The 20,404-nt window shown below is 37.9% G+C and overlaps 3 protein-coding genes across 3 annotated transcripts; 2 read left to right on the plus strand and 1 right to left on the minus strand.

Moving 5' to 3' along the window:
- The first annotated feature begins 5,343 nt into the window (after nt 1-5,343).
- Nucleotides 5,344-12,259, plus strand: LOC133734560 (FHA domain-containing protein DDL-like). Its single transcript, XM_062162184.1, has 11 exons — nt 5,344-5,535; nt 6,118-6,885; nt 7,302-7,330; nt 8,120-8,186; nt 8,418-8,475; nt 9,733-9,825; nt 10,547-10,661; nt 10,749-10,796; nt 10,887-10,932; nt 11,091-11,161; nt 11,779-12,259. Exons 2-11 carry the CDS (start codon nt 6,157-6,159, stop codon nt 11,816-11,818), a joined length of 1,296 nt encoding a protein of 431 aa, XP_062018168.1. The 5' UTR covers nt 5,344-5,535; nt 6,118-6,156; the 3' UTR covers nt 11,819-12,259.
- Nucleotides 12,260-16,945: 4,686 nt separating this feature from the next.
- LOC133734838 (uncharacterized) lies at nt 16,946-18,642 on the plus strand. Its single transcript, XM_062162443.1, has 2 exons — nt 16,946-17,347; nt 17,662-18,642. The coding sequence occupies exons 1-2, from the start codon at nt 17,024-17,026 to the stop codon at nt 18,265-18,267; spliced, it is 930 nt and encodes a 309-aa protein (XP_062018427.1). The 5' UTR covers nt 16,946-17,023; the 3' UTR covers nt 18,268-18,642.
- LOC133730849 (uncharacterized) lies at nt 18,403-20,211 on the minus strand. The gene is made up of 2 exons (XM_062158362.1): nt 19,005-20,211; nt 18,403-18,536 (listed from the first exon to the last, which is right to left on the minus strand). Exons 1-2 carry the CDS (start codon nt 20,209-20,211, stop codon nt 18,403-18,405), a joined length of 1,341 nt encoding a protein of 446 aa, XP_062014346.1.
- Nucleotides 20,212-20,404: the final 193 nt, after the last annotated feature.

A 20,404-nucleotide genomic window follows, 5' to 3' on the forward strand; every position in this document is an offset into this window, starting at 1 on the left:
ACAAAACTTTCTTACAACTCATTACATGTCAATTGAAATGATCAGAAAGATTACTTGCAAGAATATAGACCACCAAGAAAAAAATTAAAATGGTTAACCAACAGAGATAAGCTCGATCATACTGGAAAGATTTCCGAAGATAAGGGTAAGAAACAAATAGTATTATGATTACTCAAGATCGAGAAATATAAATATTGATTACTCTAGACATGTTCGATAACAAAGCACAAGCTATGCACAATATGACAATATGATGGAAAATATCAGAATATTACACTCACATTATCAGCATCCCAGACTGACAGTTTTGTTGAATGAAGATGTTGCAAGACGTGGCATGCCCGACACCCCCTAGTTATCAAAGCTGAATGTTCTTCAAGTGTAGATTTTGGCTTCAGAGTATCAGTGTACCATAATATAGCCTGCACCATATATCAACAAGCAGTCTTAATAAGCAAAAGCAACACCAGAAAGAAGAAGTCACTGCACTTGAGAAACAATTAATTAAACCAGTTTCCCATTTATGTTTCCAAAGAACCAATTAGTCAATATGGAGCAGAATTGAATTCTTTCCAGATCTCTTCTTCGCAATGTAGAAATTCACTCACTCACCTCTTTATCATGGCCGCCACTAGTAAGAAGTTTTCCATCCAATAAGAAGTGACAACTAGTAACTTTGACAGAGTTTACTTCTGTAAATGTGAACCCTTGAATCAACTTCAAATTAAAAGGTGAGAGAGAACAATTGGATATGTACCTTTGCTGACATCCATACATCGATCTCTCAAAGCATCTCTAGGGTCTGCATCATCATGAGATATATATTCCACATTATCATCAAGAGATCCATCCTCCACAAAGACTCCACATTATGATCAACTAATTAATCAGGTATTAAGTGTTTCGATCAGAATATATATATATATATATATATAGTCTCAATCTTTTGCAATCAGCTAGTTTGACACAAAAAAATCAAATGGACAAAATTACTTCAGTATTAACATCTTCTGTTCACTCATCAGCAAAAGATTAATAATGCCTGGTAACAATACGACTCTTCATTCTAGAATCAATGGTGCCTTTCTGAATATATAGCTTCTGGTAATCAAGGTGGTCCAAAAAATCTTTTCAAATTATAAACCATGACATAATGAAGGCAAGTATCAAAAAAGTGAAACCAACAATCTAATTAACAACTAATATGTGATGTGAGAGCTGACCAATCTGGATTCTAACCAGAAAATAATAGAGGACCTAAATTAATCATATTGGGGGAGAACTATCCACACCCAGAAACCAAATCAGAAAATTTCTTGCAAAATTTAAACCAAAAAGCCACCAAGGACCATCAGAATCTACGATTTCTCAACATGGGTTATGCAATTACACAAACACAAAGTCTAAAGATTAAGCCTTTTCATCAAAATCACCCAGTTATGAACATTTCGTTTCACAAATCAGATGAACAATCATCAAGAACAACAAAACCCCCAATTAGAATCAGAAAGCAATACCTCTGGCTTGTTGTTGATCAACGACTCTCGAAGCCATTCCTAAATCTTTGATTCAAAATCAATCCTTTCAATCTTTCTCTTTGTGAAGAACAAGAAGAAGAAGCGATTCAGAGAATGAATAAGAATTTGGTGCCGAATGGCCCCCTTTATAAAGCTAGGAAGAGAGAAAAGCACATACGAAAGAGAGAGGGAGGAGAGAGAAAGTGGATCTGGAGGACTCTCTCCTCCGTCACCTATCTCCGACCACCGGGGTGGGCTCACCGTGACCACCATATTCTTCGCATTCCTCTGATGAGTCAACGCCAGGTTGCAACTCGGAGATGAGCCCCAAAGCGATCTCTGCGAATTCGTTTTCTGGGGCTTTGAGGACGTGGTTCGATTAGGACGGGGGAGAGAGAGCAGTTTGGGGGAAGAGCCGGAGAAGGGTCGGGTTCTGGTCGGAGGTGGAGAAGGAAGAAGAGAACGATTCGGTTCAGAGATGGAGGAGGAGAGGAGGTTGGGTGCTGAACAGAAAGGAAAGTGGGAGGAGAGGGATAGAGCTTCGGGGAAGGGCGGGAGAGAGTGAGTGAAGTAAAGTGGGAAAATTTTGTTCCCCGCGTGTACCAAAGTTTTTAACTTAGTCTTTCCGCGTTTTTGAAAATTTTAGAATGAAAATATAGACATCGGTCAACAGTAAAAATCGATGTCAGTAATATGCATAGAAATCGGTATTTGAGGAATCGATGTTAATGACATTTTTTTACATCGCGTGAATTCCTCACCGATGTAATTGTCGTGATGTCTAAGGCCAAAATTCTAGTAGTGCTTGAAAATGTTGCAAGACTTGCATGCTGGAAATGTCATTGTGGAATCGGACTGCTTTGAGGCAGTTTCTGACATTGCCGATTTGCAGGCTATGCATATGGTCGAAGCTGGTATCATAGTTGATATTAGTAGGCCTCATCAAAAAGCCCGCGGATCAAGTGGGCCAATGGAGGCCCGCCGGCCCGTCAAAAAGCCCGCAAAAAACCTGGCCCGGCCCGCCAAAAGCCCGCTAGGCCCGGCCCGTAAAAGCCCTTAAACTATTATATATATATATATGTGTGTTTATATATATATATATATATGTGTGTGTGTTTATATATATATATATATATATATATATATATATATATATATATATATATATATATATATATATATATATTAGATATGTGTGTGTGTGTATTGTGTATGTTTATACACACATACATGTTTATATATATATGTGTGTGTGTGTGTGTGCGTGTGTGCGTGTGTGTGGGTGTGTTTTTATATATATAGATATAGATATAGATATGTGTGTGTGTGTTTATATATATATATGTGTGTGGAAATTCTCATACTTCTATATAAAATATGTGCATATATATTCTAAAAAACAAGTAACAACGGTTGACCAATTCGATCGGATTCGAAAATATGGTGAAATTGGCTAAATTTTTTACCACACTCATAATTTATTGTAATAATCACATTCACCGGTCGGTTTTTTCATTTTATTTGAATTTATAGAAGTTGCTCTTTGGAGTGTGTGATATATAAATATAGGTTTATAAGAGTAACTACGTTTGACCTAGTTGATCGAATTCGAAACGAGAACTAAATTGGCTGGATTTTTTACAACCACCATGAAATATTACAATCTCTCCATCGAGCGGTTGGTTTCTCCAAATTCATCTTCCACTTCAAGGTTGCTTTAGAATGGACCTTAACAATTTAAATGCAATGTATAAGTCATACAACTTTAGGAGGCAAATTGGTATAGACCAACGTATTTGTAATTAAAATTGAAATTTTTATCTTATGTTCATGCATATCCATTGATTGAATATTTACATACGTGATGTGAAAAAATAAGCACGTTTCGCGTTCGTCATGTCATCGGTCAACCAAGAAGACATACAAGTGACAACGGTTGACCAATTCGATCGGATTCGAAAATATGGTGAAATTGGCTAAATTTTTTACCACACTCATAATTTATTCTAATAATCACATCCACCGGTCGGATTTTTCATTTTATTTGAATTTATAGAGGTTGCTCTTTGAGTGTATGATATATAAATATAGGTTTATAAGAGTAACTAAGTTTGACCTAGTTGATCGAATTCGAAATGAGAAATAAATTGGCTGGATTTTTTACAACCACCATAAAACATTACAATCTCTCCATCGAGCGGTTGGTTTTTCCAAATTCATCTTCCACTTCATGGTTGCTTTAGAATAGACCTCAACAATTTAAATGCAATGTATAAGTCATACAACTCTAGGAGACAAATTGGTATAGGCCAACATATTTGTAATTAAAATTGAAAATTTTATCTTATGTCCACGCACATTCATTGATGAAGTATTTACAAAAGTGATGTAAAAAAATAAGCAAGTTTTGCGGTCATCACGCCATCGGTCAACCAAGAAAACATGCAAGTGATTACGGTTGACCAATCCGATCGGATTCGAAACTATGGTGAAATTGACTAAATTTTTAACCACATGTATAATTTATTGTAATAATCACATCCAACGGTCGGTTTTTTCATTTTCTTTGAATTGATAGAGGTTGCTCTTTGGAGTGTGTGATATAAATATAGATTTATAAGAGTAACTGGGTTTGACCTAGTTGATTGAATTCGAAACGAGCACCAAATTGGCTGGATTTTTTACAACCACCATGAAATATTACAATCTCTCCATCGAGCGGTTGGTTTCTCCAAATTCATCTTTCACTTCATGGTTGCTTTAGAATGGACCTCAACAATTTAAATGCAATATATAAGTCATACAACTTTAGGAGGCAAATTGGTATAGGCCAATGTATTTGTAATTATAATTGAAATTTTTTATCTTATGTCCACACATATCTATCGATGAAATATTTACACATGTGATGTGAAAAAATAAGCACGTTTCGCGGTCGTCATGTCATCGGTCAACCAAGAAGATATGCAAGTGACAACGGTTGACCAATTCGATCGGGTTCGAAAATATGGTGAAATTGGCTAAATTTTTTACCACACTCATAATTTATTGTAATAATCACATCCACCGGTCGGTTTTCCTATTGCCTTTAAATTTCTAGAGGTTGCTCTTTGGAGTGTGATATACAAATATAGATTTATACAAAATTAGTGTCTTTAAAAATTTATTTATAAATAAATTGGTGTCTATTTATTCCAAAATTAGTGTCTATATATAAATATAGAATTTTTTTTGGGTACAATATAGACACCCTTTGGTTGTATTTGATTATTATCCAACGAATTTTCAAAGCTTGATTAAAAAATAAATAAAAAATATTGGTGTCTTTAAATATTTATTTATAAATAAAGCCCGCAAGGTCCGGCCTGAAAAAGCTCGCAAGGCCAAGCCCGGCCCGGCCTGAAAAAGCCCGCAAGGCCCGCATTATATGGACGAGCTTGGATCCTTGGATTTACAATAAAACCCGGCCCGGCCCGGCCCGCCATTATTTAAAAATATAGCAAGGCCCGGCCCGGTCCGTTGACGAGGCCTAGATATTAGAGACAGCTTAGAGTCTCTGCGCAATGTTCGAATCAAACATGTATCTAGGTCATGTAATATGGTTGCACATCGGCTTGCTGCCATGGCATATGAGACTAATCATGCAGAAGTGTGACATGATCAAGCTCCTGCAAGTATTCTATGCATTTGTCCCTCACAGAGTCTCTCAAAACTATCCCTTACGTGAGCAAGATTGGACTTAAGATATTCATTTGATTGATCCAAAAAAAAAAAAAAAAAGTTATCTGATGTTGCGAAACCAAAAGAGGCGGCCCAGAAATGTCCTACCTTGGGCCGGGTATACTGATAGAACCGGCAACCCAAAACCCTTGCTCGCGCGAAATCCATAAACAGGGTTTTACGGAACATTGGATTTCTGAGGAAAGCATCACACTCACCTCACCCACCGTTAGGTTGAACAAGAATTTCCAGTCAGTCTTGTTTGTTGTAGACAACGAGCGAACTGATTTCCGGTCAGGTAATCAATTCTCTGTTTTCTTTTTGCGATTTTCAATTTTCGTTTCGTTGCAATTAGGGTTAGCTGTGCTCTTTATGCGAAATTCGGCATCTGTAATTAGAAACACTTAAATGCCCAATTTGTAAAGAAACCAGAGAAGATTAACGACTTTCGAATTTGTGTGAAATTCCGGCGTTCTCTTGTTTTCGTTTGTGTGGAACTCAGAACTAAAATTTGGAGAAATTTGTCGGTCTTCTAAGTGATTTTACAGTGCTTCATTGCATTCTTGGCTTTTAGTTTTATGTGAAATAGTGAAAGTAGAGCTTTGAAAAGCTGGTTTACTTTTATGGCTCGGTAATTGTGGTAGATGGCTTGTAGTCCCTGTTTTATTTATTGCCCCAGCACGCTACCAAATTAGCATTCCAGTTAACAAGCATTTCGTTGTGGGGATATGGTTGCATAGTAGATGAACACATCACCTTGTGCTTTAGGATTGTGTTTTATTTGTTGTATTCTCCGATATTTGTTTATCCATTTAGACGAGTTTTTATCCGGTAGAGTCCTTGAAGTTCTAACTTTAGTTTGTCTCTCAACTTATGTTAGTCAGGAGAAGTCCACTTTTGTGCATTTGCAAATTTCTTGATGGGGCGTAATCTGAGAAATGATTCTGAATCTCCAGTGAGGGACCGTGGGTCTCCTCATAGGAGGAAGAGTCAATCTCGAACAGAGAGATCACCTACTCGACATAGAAAATCCAACAGAGGAAGTTCTCCACCAAGAGAGAAACATTCAAGTCGCCCCAAGTCTCCCAAGCATGCAAGGTCACCCTCTCCTCCTCCTCGCTCTCCTTCTCCCCGGACAAAACGGCTAAGAAGAGCTGAAGCTGGACGAGTGCCTGGGAGAGAACATGAAAGGATCAATGATAGGGGGATCAGTAGGGATTTACAGGAACGTGGTTCAGAGAGAGATGTTGGGAGTGATAGAAAGGAGAGATTGTCGGGAAGGAATGATACCGATGACAAATCTTCAAGACCAAGGCATGGTACTTCTCCATCAGATCGACACCGCAGGAGTAGGCATAGATCTCACTCACCTCAACATGCTGGTGATACAAGAGATGGGGAGAAAGTAATTGAGGGCCGTGGAAGAAATCGTAGCAGAGGGAGTGAGAAAAGCATGCACAGGGAAAAAGGTTCAGATGGGGAAAATGAGACTGAAAGAAGGGAGAGAAGGACAGCAAAAGACAGCACTGGTCATAAGTCTTCAAGATCAAGACATGGGCAGTCGACTTCTCCATTGAATGGACACCACAAGAACAGACACCGAACTCATTCACCTCAACAAGCTGCAGATACCAGAGCCCGTGATGAGGTATCTGGTGATATCCACTCCCCCTTCCATTGCAAAAACTTATTGCCTTGATTTTAATGACGACTGCACGCAAACTGTTTTTCATATTAATGCAGCTTGGCAAAGTTTCTTTGGTAGAGAATTAGTATTCACAACTTCCATAAAACATCTTTTTTTTTTTTTTGGTTTGAGAACTGTGTGTATTGCTTTTAATTATTGTTTAGGAGGCACTCATGTGGGGGTGGTAGTCTGTTTAGGACTACATGTTTTTTTATTTTATTTTAAATGTTTAGGACTTTTTTGGATGGAGCAAAACACAAAATAAAAAATAAATCATAGAGTTTGCATTCATTTTTGGTCAATTTAGTCTGTGATGCTTGTAGTGGTTTACGTTGATTCTTATCTGAAGTGTCTAACTGTAGGTAACTATTTTTCAGGTGCCAGAGTCAAGGGAAGCTGAGGATGGGTGAGTTGATCTTTCAAACATTATATTTACTTTTTAAACAGTTGATTAATCTATGGGTCATCATATGTATTTTTCTTGGATTGCACTTTGATCAAATTAGTTTAGTTACGGAAAAAATAAGAGCCACTAACCTCTATAAGTAGTATGCCCTAGCCTAGTTAACAAAGTAAATCTTCATGCTGTCAAAAGTAATAAAATGTGCATTTTTTTTTAATTTGGTGAATAGTAAGAGATAATGGTCACTGGAAGAAATATTTACCAGATTTTCTCAATACCTTTATAGTTTTGTAATGCTCTGAACATAGTATGGTGTTCCATGTTCCTTCTAATGTATAGTTTTGTACTATGAAATTGCTTGCTCAATTGTACCTCCCCCCCCCCTGAAATTTAAATATTATGTTCAGAAATATAGCGGTTGTCTGTTCAATATTTTGTCCAACTGATAGTGGGCGGAAGACCAATAAGTATGGATTCTGAACCGAATTTGTATAAGAAACTCCATACGTGCATAAGGGTTTGCGTATCAATGAATTGTTGTTTCCCGAAGATGTTGCAATAGGGAACTCAAGAGAACCACTTTGCGGATTAAAATTTCATTTTTAAGTTTAAGGGTCCAAATGCAGCAGTGCACCTCCGCTCAAGCATGGAATGCATGATAGTTTACTAATCTAGTTTCACACAAATATAGGTTACTATTCTTTGGGCAATGTTATATTTTACTTTTTCCTTGCACTCTTTTATTAGGCATGGATATGTCTTTGATAAGCTGTTGGTTGTTTGCTTGAGCAGGATTGATGAGAATGATTCAGTAGCTATGATGAGGGCTGCTGAGGAAGCTTTGGAAGCACAGAAAAAGGTGAGTAGCACATAGCTTGGTGTGGCATCTTTTCTTGACATCATAACTCTCATCTTCTACTTTTGGGTTATTCATGTCAAGTTATTCTCATTGACCATCTGCAAGCTGGGATGGATCTTGTTTATCTATACTTCTTCCAAGTTTCATTACTTTATTGCAAATTATTTGTTCGTTTGGGTGGAAGGCAGCAATTATAGTTACTTTTTGTTCCTTTTGTGACTCAACTTGCAGCAAAAACCTTCATTTGAGCTATCTGGAAAGCTTGCTGCGGAAACCAATAGATTCAGGGGTAAGTCCTAATTTCTTTGTTTTTGAAACAAAATGTTAATTTTCTTCGAACTATATATATATATATATATATATATATATTTTGTTTTGGTTCTTTTTAATTTTTTTTGTCAATGTTTGTGTGACAAAAGAGTGCACTAATCAGAACTCTGGAAAGGTTTACATAGAGTCATACTATTACAAATCTAAATAACCACATCATTTAAATTAGGAAACTAGATCACAAAACATAAACAAACATGGAAACCAAATATTGTTATTTACTCAAACTCCTAATTACAAGATTGTTCTCTCTCTCTCTCTCTCTCTCTCTTTTATTTTTCACTTTTCTTTTCCTGACAGTTTCCCTTAAGTTGGACCACAGATGATAATCATAACTCTGGAGTCTGGGACATAGTTAAGATTTGTGTGACCTTCCATGTCTCTTAAAGCCTTGATCTCAGTACTCTTTAATCTCGACGGGATTAGGACATCAATTTGTCTCATTTAGATGAACTTATGAACTTGGATCTTGATGCTCCTTACAAAAAGCTGACCAGAAATACTACATTACACCTGAGCATCACAAGCCTAGACACCAGAGTATACATGTTCTTTTGGGTCCAAAAGTGTTGGGGACAGCTGTTATCCTGGGGCATGGTAAACTTTAGTGTATAAATATTAAAAACCAGAAAACTTTCAACCCATCAAACTCAACAACCCAAAACAACCTCTATGTTGAATGTAATCAGTTCAGCAACCACATACAAATATTGCAAATATGCAGCACTCAAACAACGGTTAACCTAGCAGCAAACATTACCAAGATTGCATTTGGATCAGGATCTTGCTGAGCATCTGCAATTTTGAAATGGGCGTCAAACTACCAAGACCAAACAACAAGATATGACTGGCAGAAGAGTTGACAACAGAACAAGAGACATCGTCCAGAATGATCCGAAGATGGCAACATGTCAACTAGACTGGTGATGTGTCTCTAATACTCCAATTCCATGTTGAGACGGGGGAAGAGAATGAGATTGATTATAACTAAAGATTTAAATAACGAATAGCCCTAGTCATAATGATAAACTAGTGACAACCAAATTACTTGAGGAAACTAGGTCACACCTTACAAACTAGGCAACCAATTCTTACACTTGAATTTGGTTCCATTCTCCAACGGTTTGTACATGTGCAATGTAGAGACTGGATTTTCTTTATAGTGAAAGTTAAAAGCAGATGAAAAATAAATTTTAAAATAGTTGTTATTTTCCAGGTATAACACTATTATACACTGAGCCAGCAGAAGGACGGCCACCTCATGTAAAATGGCGCCTTTATGTTTTCAAGGGTGGTGAAGTTCTTGATGGCAAGTCTCTTGAAACTTGATACTGGAAGTTATCTGATTTTTTTGTTGATTTTTTGTTTTTTTTGTTTTCTTCCTCTTCCTTCCTTCCTTCCTTCCAACTGATATATACTGATAACTGTTTTTCCATCTTACTTATGCATCTAATTTCTCCTACTTAAAAATGTCTTAACTAAAAAAATGATGTATTATTTGGTTTTCTGCTGAGTTTCTGGACCAGTCAAGTTCTTAAGTACTATTTTGCTGGCTAGAATTTCAAACTTATATCTTTTACTCCTTTTGTGATGACTTAGGTTTCGGTGATTTTCTATAGTTTTAAAAGCCCTACTGCATGTTCATTGCTTATGTCATTTTCCTGCTCAACTTTCTGAATATATACTGATAACTGTTTTTCCATCTTACTTTTGCATCTAATTTCTCGTACTTACAAATTTCTTAACTAAAAAAACGATGTATTATTTGGTTTTCTGCTGAGTTTCTGGACCAGTCAAGTTCATAAGTACTATTTTACTGGCTAGAAGTTCAAACTTATATCTTTTACTCCTTTTGTGATGACTTAGGTTTCGGTGATTTCCCATAGTTTTAGAAGCCCTACTGCATTTTCATTGCTTATGTCATTTTCCTGCTCAACTTTCTGAATTCAAGTCTTTTGGCATCTATTCATGATGATTGAAAATTTTTGCTGAATTCTGGTTGTATTCTAAGTTGTACATATAATTTTCAGATCCCATTAAGATACATCGGCAAAGCTGTTACCTTTTCGGGAGGGAAAGAAGGGTGGCAGACATCCCTACAGATCACCCGTCCTGCAGCAAACAACATGCTGTTATACAGTTTCGGTGGGTCCATAAGTTGCCATTTTATTTGTGCATTTATGTTCTGAGTCAGTAGTTAATTTTTTTATTTAAATTTTCCCATCATGGCAGGCAAGTAGAGAAGGAGGAACCTGATGGTACATTGTCAAAGGAAGTAAAGTAAGATGAATATAATTTGTGGTTAATTCCATTAATTGAGGAGTCATTGTTTCAAATCTCATACCTAACTTCTTTCGTGCGCTATTGTAGGCCTTACATAATGGACCTTGGAAGCACAAATAAGACCTTTGTTAATGTAAGTGGCTCATATTGATGTTTTGTGTATGTGTATATCTTTTTTTTTTTTTTTTTTTTCCCATTAGTAGCAACATACAAATGTCAGTTGTTTGCAGGAAGGTGAGATTTGGCTGTATATGCAGGAATTTAGTTTTAACATTTCCTTTTCCTTTGCAGGAAAGTGCAATTGAACCTCAGCGATATTATGAACTGATGGAAAGAGACACGATCAAATTTGGTAATAGTAGGTAGGTCACTGATGAATGAATATCCGAAGTGAGATTTTGTGATGCAGAGATTGCCATTTTCCAGGACAGCAAAAGAAGTTTTTGGTTTTTTTTTTTTTTTTTTTTTTTTTTTTTTTTTTTTTTTTTTTTGTCTTGAATGAACTATTCTTAGTCTCTGTGCTTTATCCCTGGTTGTTTGATGTTATGAAACTTGCAGTTGAATGCTCATTTGGTTTGGTTCTTAAGGTCTCTATTTGGATTTAGTCGAACTATTCGTTTCAGAAACCTATCTAATTAATTAAGATGGTTGAGGTTAATGTTCAGCTAGGGATCTGGAAGATGGGGGGTTCATTTTGTGTTTGGGTAGTTGTACATGGATACAAACTAGACTTTTAGATGGAGTAAAGCTAACCGGAATCTCAAATGGAGAAATATGCTCATGGATACAAATTGGAACATATAAACAGTCTAGGAGTTGTATTTCATAATTTCCTCCCAGACATGAGGCTTAGAAGTATTGCCTAACTAAAGAACCTTTAGGTTTACTGCCCTGATTCTTGTTTGCTGTTTCTGATATGATCTGGAATCCTAGCTGTTTTTCTATTATTGACAACATTCTTATAATTTGGTTTTTGCAGCCGAGAGTATGTGCTACTGCACGAGAATTCTATGGATTGATGGCTTCAATTGGGCTTGCGCTAAAGTGCCACCCTCCTTGACTTTTGGAATATGCCGGATCACAGATATATGGACACATTTTCTGTTTGTTTCTCTTGGCTAATCAGTTTATGGAAATGACTTGATTTCCTGAATGCCATCAATTCCGGATATTTTTCTTTGGATGTGAAAAGAGAATGGTGTTTTTTATCTCATCTGTTTATCATGATCCGAATGCTTATCTAGATGCAAGTGCAAGTCTACGCAGTTCAAGGTAAACCGATGAGGACTGCATTACAAACCAGTAAATATTAGAGTTGGTCGCATCACTAGGTATCACCATTTTCTTTTATATCACTGGAGGACATTGATTAACACCATCTGTTTGGTTTGTCGCTAGTAACTGAAATTGCACTGTAAATTCAGTTAACTAATATATCGGTTCGATTTGGTTTTGGTTAATTTTAACCCTGTTAACATTGTTGATTTAATTCTTATTTCTAATGAAAATTTGCATTTCTTCAATTGTCATCATATATATAGTAATTATTCAAGCAACATCAATATCCACAAATTCAATGTAAATCGAAAAATACACAACAAAAGAATAGATATGAATATACTATAACTTATTCTATAATTTAAGCAAATGAAATAACTACAATTAAATTTAGGGAAAATGATCATTTACTCAATTTTGGGGTTAATTAACCCCATTTATCCAAACACTCTAAGAGATTGCCTACTTTCTCAAATACTCTAAGAGATCATTTCCTTAATACCCAATTAAGTATTTTTTTATTCCTTTTTATTTATTTTTGGGGCAATTTTGCCTTCTCCTTCTTTGTCACTTAGAGAGAGAAGTCATCAGAGACCTTTGCCGGACTCTGGTGACCAGTGGCCGGCCGCGGACTTCGGCGACCGGTGACCAGAATAAGTGGAGTAAGTGGGCAATTTTTAGGCTAAAATCGGGTAAGTGGTCACGGCCCCTTTAATTTAAGTTACAACTCGAAGAAATTAAAAAAATAGCAATAGTTTTTATTATTATTTTTTAAATCCTTAGCCCACCCCACCCTTATATATGTCTGTAAGGACCGAATCCATGACCTTATAATGTTAGAATTATAAGTACCAACTGAAAACCATACTGCAAGCATCGATTTGGTTTCTGTTAATTTTTATTGATTCGGTATGATTTCTCAGTTTTTGGTTCTAAAAATTACACCCCTTTGGAGAGATTAATAACCGGCACAAGCGGGGTTAAGGGAGGGAAGGTATGAGTGAAATTGGGTTAGGTGTGGATGTGGTCCTTTATTTTTGTTGTGTTCTAATTCCTATCACTTCCAAATAAAGATGTGATAACTAGGAGGAATTAGCTACGTTAGGCTACTCGGACAAGTACAAAGTACGTCGACATTCTAAATTTCTAAGATCAGACCTAACTCTGATTTCTAGCTATAATCACTTCTTTTTTGCAGACCCTTCAAGAGAACGCTGAACACTTTTGCAACATGAGACTCTGTAGATAACTTTGTACGTACATTGGGAGTACTCTTTGTCACGATTATTGTAGATTTTTTTTTGATTTTTTTTTTGAGAAGAAATAGAATGCATTAATAACCAAAAAAATTACAACGCATTGGAATAAGCTCTATAGTGGCAGGAGGACTTTAAGCAGCGATTCTTGCCCTCGTCTCTTGCTACTGACTGGGATACTATACTGGACCGGTTGTAGTATCAACACCACAACACATATTCCTACCAAGATCTATAGTTATGGGTCCGTCACTAAGAGTAACATCCATGAACTGAAAGGGTCCAACCCCTAACCAACTTTTTCGCCCATAATCCCAGGCTACAATGAAAAGTAACTAATCCCAAGTGTCACGATATGACATTGTCACCAACATCCAGACGAACCACTTCAGCCTCTTCGACACCGTGTCCATAAACCGCTAGACCATGTGCAAGAGAAATCCACCATTCCGTTGATAACCAAAAAGCATCGAACTTATAACATACAGTTCCCGGGAGTAACACCATAGAGATGGCACCACATGCAGCAGGACCAAAACCTCCAAACCCTAGCTTAATTGAGTAGGGACTTATTTGACCTAGCCAAAAACCTGAAAATAAAACCCTAATAAAAAACTGAAAAAAGCTACCATGATCGATCAACAACTCAGGCGTCACCACCTCCAACAGCCCAATGACGGCCACCAGCTCACTGCACAACCATTGCCCTATTAGACTTAGCCACCTAATATCCAACCAGCCGTTGATGACTGACCAAGCACTGTCTCCATACATCATCCCAAACCCAAACCCATGACCCAATTTTAGACCCCATGCCCACAAAGCCACCAACCACCGCCACGCACCATGAACCCAGTCAAGATTGCCACAGATCTCGTCAGGCGTCAACCAACATCCCAAAAACACCTCCACCTCTGTGTAGCCACCATAAACCTAGAGTCATCCACCTCCACCATCTCTGATGTATCCCACCACAATCATGTTGATCATCGACGTTCTACCAGACATAACCACCATATCGAATAGGGATGGACCCAACCAGATCACACCGCCCCAAAGCCGTCTACCGCAGGTTCGAAAGCTTGGTGAACCGATCCATGGCATGTATCCACACTCAGATAACCACCTAGCCCACACCAGATCTGCTCGAAACAACTAGCAATACCAGCAGCGCCGCCCCCAAAGAATGAAGGCAAACCATGCCAAAACAGCCAAGCCTTTCATAACAACTATGACCCCAACAAATGAAAAGAACAAAAGAACCAGAGGCCCGTCCAAGCTACACTCATCTCATGCCGGCGAGGCAGACACCATCGCTGGCACAGAGGGGCCATCGAACAAGCAGTAGAAAACCTTTCGAAAACCCATGATACGCTCAAAGTAAGCACTCAATTTAAACCCTTAATATGTAATCGTTTATAGCAAAAGAAAGTAAGTGATAGTTCAACGCCGGGGATTGATGGTACACTTAGCTTTCTCGTTGTACCTAAAAAGAGAAAACAAAATAAAATGTTAGAAATCTATAAACAAAGAAAACAAAAACAATAGGGGGGTTTTGAAATTCAACGTAATTTAAAGAGAACAAAGATTATTTTAGAGGTTGTGAATGATGATGATGAGTACTAGGGACTACTTTTATCCACCACTAAACATGTTCAAGTCCAATTATATTCCCTAAGATCAATTACTATGTCATGAGAAGATTTCAACTGGCAAACTAAGTTAAAAGCAAACAAAGTCCACACATGCCTTTCCTTTACTACTTAAGCAAGATAGAAGTACCATTACCAAGCCTTTTAAACATGAAATCAAGGTATAAAAAGTTATCCCATATATCAACAACATATTTAATGCATTAAGAACATGTGAAAGTTTGGTCAAAAATGGAATCAATGAACGTACAAAGAAATTTGTCTAATCAATAACCCGAACCATATGATTTTAACTGTTGCTCATAGCTTTTACTACTTGTGAATTAAGTTTCAAGACTATTAGGTGAATTGTTAACTTAATCCTAGCGCCAACTACATGCGATTACTTTAAGTTGCGCACCACATGTAGACCTGTAAATGGACTGGATTTTGACTCCGACCCGCTCCGAATCCGTGGCTGTTGGACGGGTTTGGATTGAAAATTTTGATCTGTTGATCCGTTAATGATCCGAATCCGTTAACCCGTTTATTTAACGGATCAAATACGGATTTAGGTCGAAAATTTTGATCTATTGATCCGAATCCGTTAACCTGTTTATTTAACTGATCAAATACGGATTTAGGTCGATTCGATCAGTTTTCATAATAATAAAATATTATTTTTTATTAATACCTTATTATTTAAAAAAAAATATAAAATATAAAATATTGAGAATTTCTTAATTCAATTTTTTTTTTTGCAAAAACCTAAGGGACGATCTTCGTAAACAGAGTCCATCAGTCCATCACCCAAGAAGGATTATTGATAAAGGCTTTGTTTAGTTTACCAAAAAGCTAAGAAGGTTGTAGAAGCACAATTAATCTCATACACATCTCCTGACGTCTCTCTTAATTTATTGGGTGTAGGGAATATTTTGATAATGTAATTCGACTTTCGGTGATACTCTTCATGTTGTTTTAATATTTTATTAATATTTTATGAGGTATCATGATATAAATTTAATATTACTATTTAAAATTATAAACGGATCGGGTATCCGTGAATCCGGCGGATACGGATTTGGATCAAGCTATCAACGATCTGCTGGGTTAACGGAGCAGGTTTGGGTTGAATTTTCATTTATTAGTAAACGGATTTGGATTTAGGTCGATCCGCTCCAAATCCGGTCCATTTACAGGTTTACTCACATGTCATCTTGCTAAAAATTCTTCTTTTTAATTCTCACATGTAAAACATGCGTAATTGTCCTATTTTCTCTCATTTACTCCAAAAAAAAAGAAAAAAACAACTAAAATGATAAAACAAAGTTAAAACTGTAAAATAAGAGAAATAACAAAACATAATAAAAGAAGGACTAAATACTGTTTAGTCCTTGAGGTTTTGATCAAAAAACACTTCAGTCCCTGACCTCTGAATTTCACACGTTTAGGGCAAGTTCACAGGGCATCCTATTGCCCGGGCACCACGTCAAAAGCAGGAAAAAACTTGACCCAGCTCACTATTCACCTTTCCACCGGGCTTGGGGCAAAACAACAGTGGGAGGCCCAGGTCACGAACTCGGGTAGGAGGGTGACCGAGCCCGTGACCCAGGATGCCAGCGTGGCCCAAAAAACTGACGCTCGGGGAGACGCGCCGCGGGGGGAAAGTGAAGCGCAGTTTCTTGTCGTCTAGCGGGGACAACGCCTGCAGGCGCGTAGCGCCGTTTTTTTGTCGTCTTCTGGCGTGCTGCGGCGACGTGGCGTGTAGCCGTTGGGCTACTTTGCAGATTTGAATGCAACGGTCCACAGATCTGGACCGTTGCTTATGAAACTGAAATGCATCTGACGGCTGACATTCCAAAATCGATTTGCAGGGGTTAAAAAAAAAAAAAAAATACCGTTAGATTTCAACGGTAACAAAAAAAAATATAACCACAATTTCCTATAAATACCTCACCTCCTATTTTACTTCTCACACCAAAAAAATCATCTTTCTTCCTCAAAATTTTTTGTTCCTTCTCCTCATAGCTTTCATACTCTACAATTTTTTGATTCCAATATGAGTGTACGAGGCAATACGATTGTCCAACCCGTAGGAAATCCAAGTATTGACGGGACACGTTGGCAGACTATTGAAGACATTCAATTGTGCAAGTCTTGGAAGGCTGTTAGCCAAGATCCGGCAATCGGTACGGATCGAAGAAAAGATGATCTATGGATAGAGGTACGCCAACACTATGCCGAACATTGGGATGGATATGTCCGAACATTGCAAGCTTTTCAAGGGAGGTGGAAAACCTTGAAAGTCGAACTTTATGCTTGGCATTGTGCGTTAAGGCAAGCGAAATTGTGGTACAAGAGTGGTGCGAATATGATTGATGAGGTATGAATTTGTAGTGTAACACGAATATTAATTTTTATGATTCTTTTAGTGTATATTAAAATTTAATTAGTTGATACATCTTACTTTAAATTATTTGTTGAAATATTTTGTTGATAATTATACTTTAAATTATTAGTTGATATATTAAAATTTAGTTGATAATTATACTTCAAATTAGTACTTCATAATCATACTTTAGACTTCATTTTATTTAAATTATACATTATAGTCACCTTATATTTAAATAGTTGATACATTGTACCTCGTTTATATTTGTACTAATAGATTTATACTTTTTTGTTTAAATTAAATAGGTACGTCAAGCACAAGATTTGTGGAGAGCTGCGATGACCAAATCGAAAGGAAAACCAAAAAAAGGTGATTTCATTAGTTTAGAATGTTACGAGATTGTTAAGGGGTTTCAACAATTTGATGACATTCCAAACCATTCCTCTTCGGCTGGAGGAACCTCCAGGGGAGGAACTGAACCGATGCACACACAACAATCCGTTCCTGATTCTCATGTCCAGTTGGACATAGATGCAGATGAGGTAAACGCCGATGCAACTCCCAATCCTTCGGTGAGGCCTCAAGGAAAGAAGGCTGCCAAAGAAGCTCTTCGGAAAGGAAAGAAAGCATCTAATGATTCCAGTCCTCTGACAGCCGCTGTGGAGACTATATCAACCAACCAAACATCAATGCTGTCTGCCAAGGAGAAACGTGATGAGGAATATGCTCGACATCTCCGTGACCAACAACAACGAGATTATATACGCTTGCAATTGGATATTCAAGATCAACAATTCAAAAATCAAGAGAGGGAAGAGCGTATTATGGAGATGGACACAAGTAAGATGACGCCAACCAAAAAGAATTACTGGCAAAGAAAACAAAAAAAAAATTGCGGAGAAAGAAGCTGAAGATGCAACCCGTGGATCTGGCTTCCCACAACCACCATTCACCGGTGGATATTATCCACAACCTCCTTTCCCCGGTGGCTATCCACAACCTCCTTTCCCCGGTGCATATCCACAACCTCCTTTCCCCGGTGGGTATTATCCACAATCTCCTTTCCCCGGTGGCTTCCCACAACCACCATTCACCGGTGGTGTCCCTTCCCCACCTTTCTCTTCGGGTGAATCCACCAACCCCAACCATATGGATGACCCCACAAACACAAATTGGATTCCTAATGAAGATGAGGATTAGGAAAATTAGGGAGTTATATATTTTAAATAATTGTATTGTTATGATTCCAATGCTTGGTTTTTCACTTATGTAATATTAGATTGATGAAATGAAAATTTATTTGTCCATTGCCAATACAAATGAAAAGCTAAATGAAACCACACAAACATAATTAAAAACATAAAAACTAAAGTAGAAACCACAAAAACATAATTAAAAACATAAAAACTAAAGTAGAAACCACACAAACATAATTAAAAACATAAAAACTAAAGTAGAAACCACACAAACATAATTAAAAACATAAAAACTAATAGAAAACACACACAAATAGCAGATCTAGATACTCCTATTGCCTTGAAATTCCCAAAAGTGTTGAATGATGTCTTCCTGAAGGTTGGAGTGACTGTGCTCAGATCTAATTTTTGGTAGCGGTCCATGAATCCGTTCATATGATGAGCATCTCTACCAACAGGATCAAAGTCTCTACCGGTTGGTCCCTCCCATACCTCAGCAATCCTGGGCCTCATATTGTTATCCTCCTCATCATCGGACTCCAACTCATCATCGCTGTCTTCAGGTCGTTCATTTTCGACAATCATGTTGTGTAATATAATACACGTCAACATAATGTATCGAAGGTCCTCTTTATGCCACCCACGAGCAGCTCCTCTAACAATGCCAAACCGTGACTGTAATATACCAAAACATCTCTCTACATCTTTCCTATACCCCTCTTGAGCCTTTGCAAACTCGATTTCCTTGGGGCGTGTAGGATTTCGAACAGTTTTCAAGAAAGTCGCCCATCGAGGATAAATACCGTCGGCGAGATAGTACCCTAGATTGTGAGCTCTGTTGTTAACTTGGAATTGGATCAGAGGTGCTCTACCGGCGGTAAGCTCATCAAACAACGGAGACTTTGCCAAGACGTTCAGGTCGTTGCATGCCCCGGGCATTCCAAAGAATGCGTGCCAAATCCAGGTGTCGTAAGATGCGACTGCTTCCAGGATGATAGTGGGGATCTGTTTCCTACCACTATATTGTCCAGCCCAACCTGTCGGACAATTCTTCCATTGCCAATGCATACAGTCGATGCTCCCAATCATTCCTGGAAAACCTCTCTTCTCAGCTTTGGCAAGAAGTCGTCTGAGGTCGGCTGCAGTAGGAGCGCGGAGGTATTCTGCTGAGTAAAGATCAACAATTCCTCGTGTAAAGTGCTGAAGGGCTGCGACGGAGGTGGATTTCGCCATCCGACAATACTCAGCACATTGATCTGCCCCTGCACCGTAAGCAAGCATTCGCAAGGCAGCTGTCATCTTCTGCTCCGGAAGCAGTCCGACTTTGCCGGTAGCATCTGACCTTTGAACAAAGTAACGATCATACTGGCAAAGGTCAGTAGATATACGCATGAAGAGATTGAGACTCATCCTGTAACGTGTTCGGAAATCCGGATCTTTGAACACTGGCCGGTCGACAAAGTAGTCGGCCAACATACCTTTGCCCCTTTCTTCTCTAAATCGTTCCTCATTTGGTGCACGACCCGGATGAGAACCGCGCCCTCGGTGTTGGTTTCCAGATTCTTCTGCGACTGCAGCCATGACAATGGCGTTAGTGGCCATCATCTCTTCATCATCTTCATCCTGAGACCGTCGAATTTGATCCCACAAATTTTTCATTGCAACGAGGGAAATTTAGGAAATATGTAATGCTAGAGATATGAAAAGAGTGAAGGTTTGTTAAGCTCGGATGGTGTGTGTATGTAGTGAAAACATCATGTCTATTTATTGAAATTTTTCACACATAAAAGTGTCGGTGGGTTATCACTCACTCATTTCAAAAAATTTGTCGTTGGTGTGCATGTGATGAAAG

Source organism: Rosa rugosa, chromosome 2 (genome assembly GCF_958449725.1).
Source record: "Rosa rugosa chromosome 2, drRosRugo1.1, whole genome shotgun sequence".
In the NCBI taxonomy this organism is placed as follows: domain Eukaryota; kingdom Viridiplantae; phylum Streptophyta; class Magnoliopsida; order Rosales; family Rosaceae; genus Rosa; species Rosa rugosa.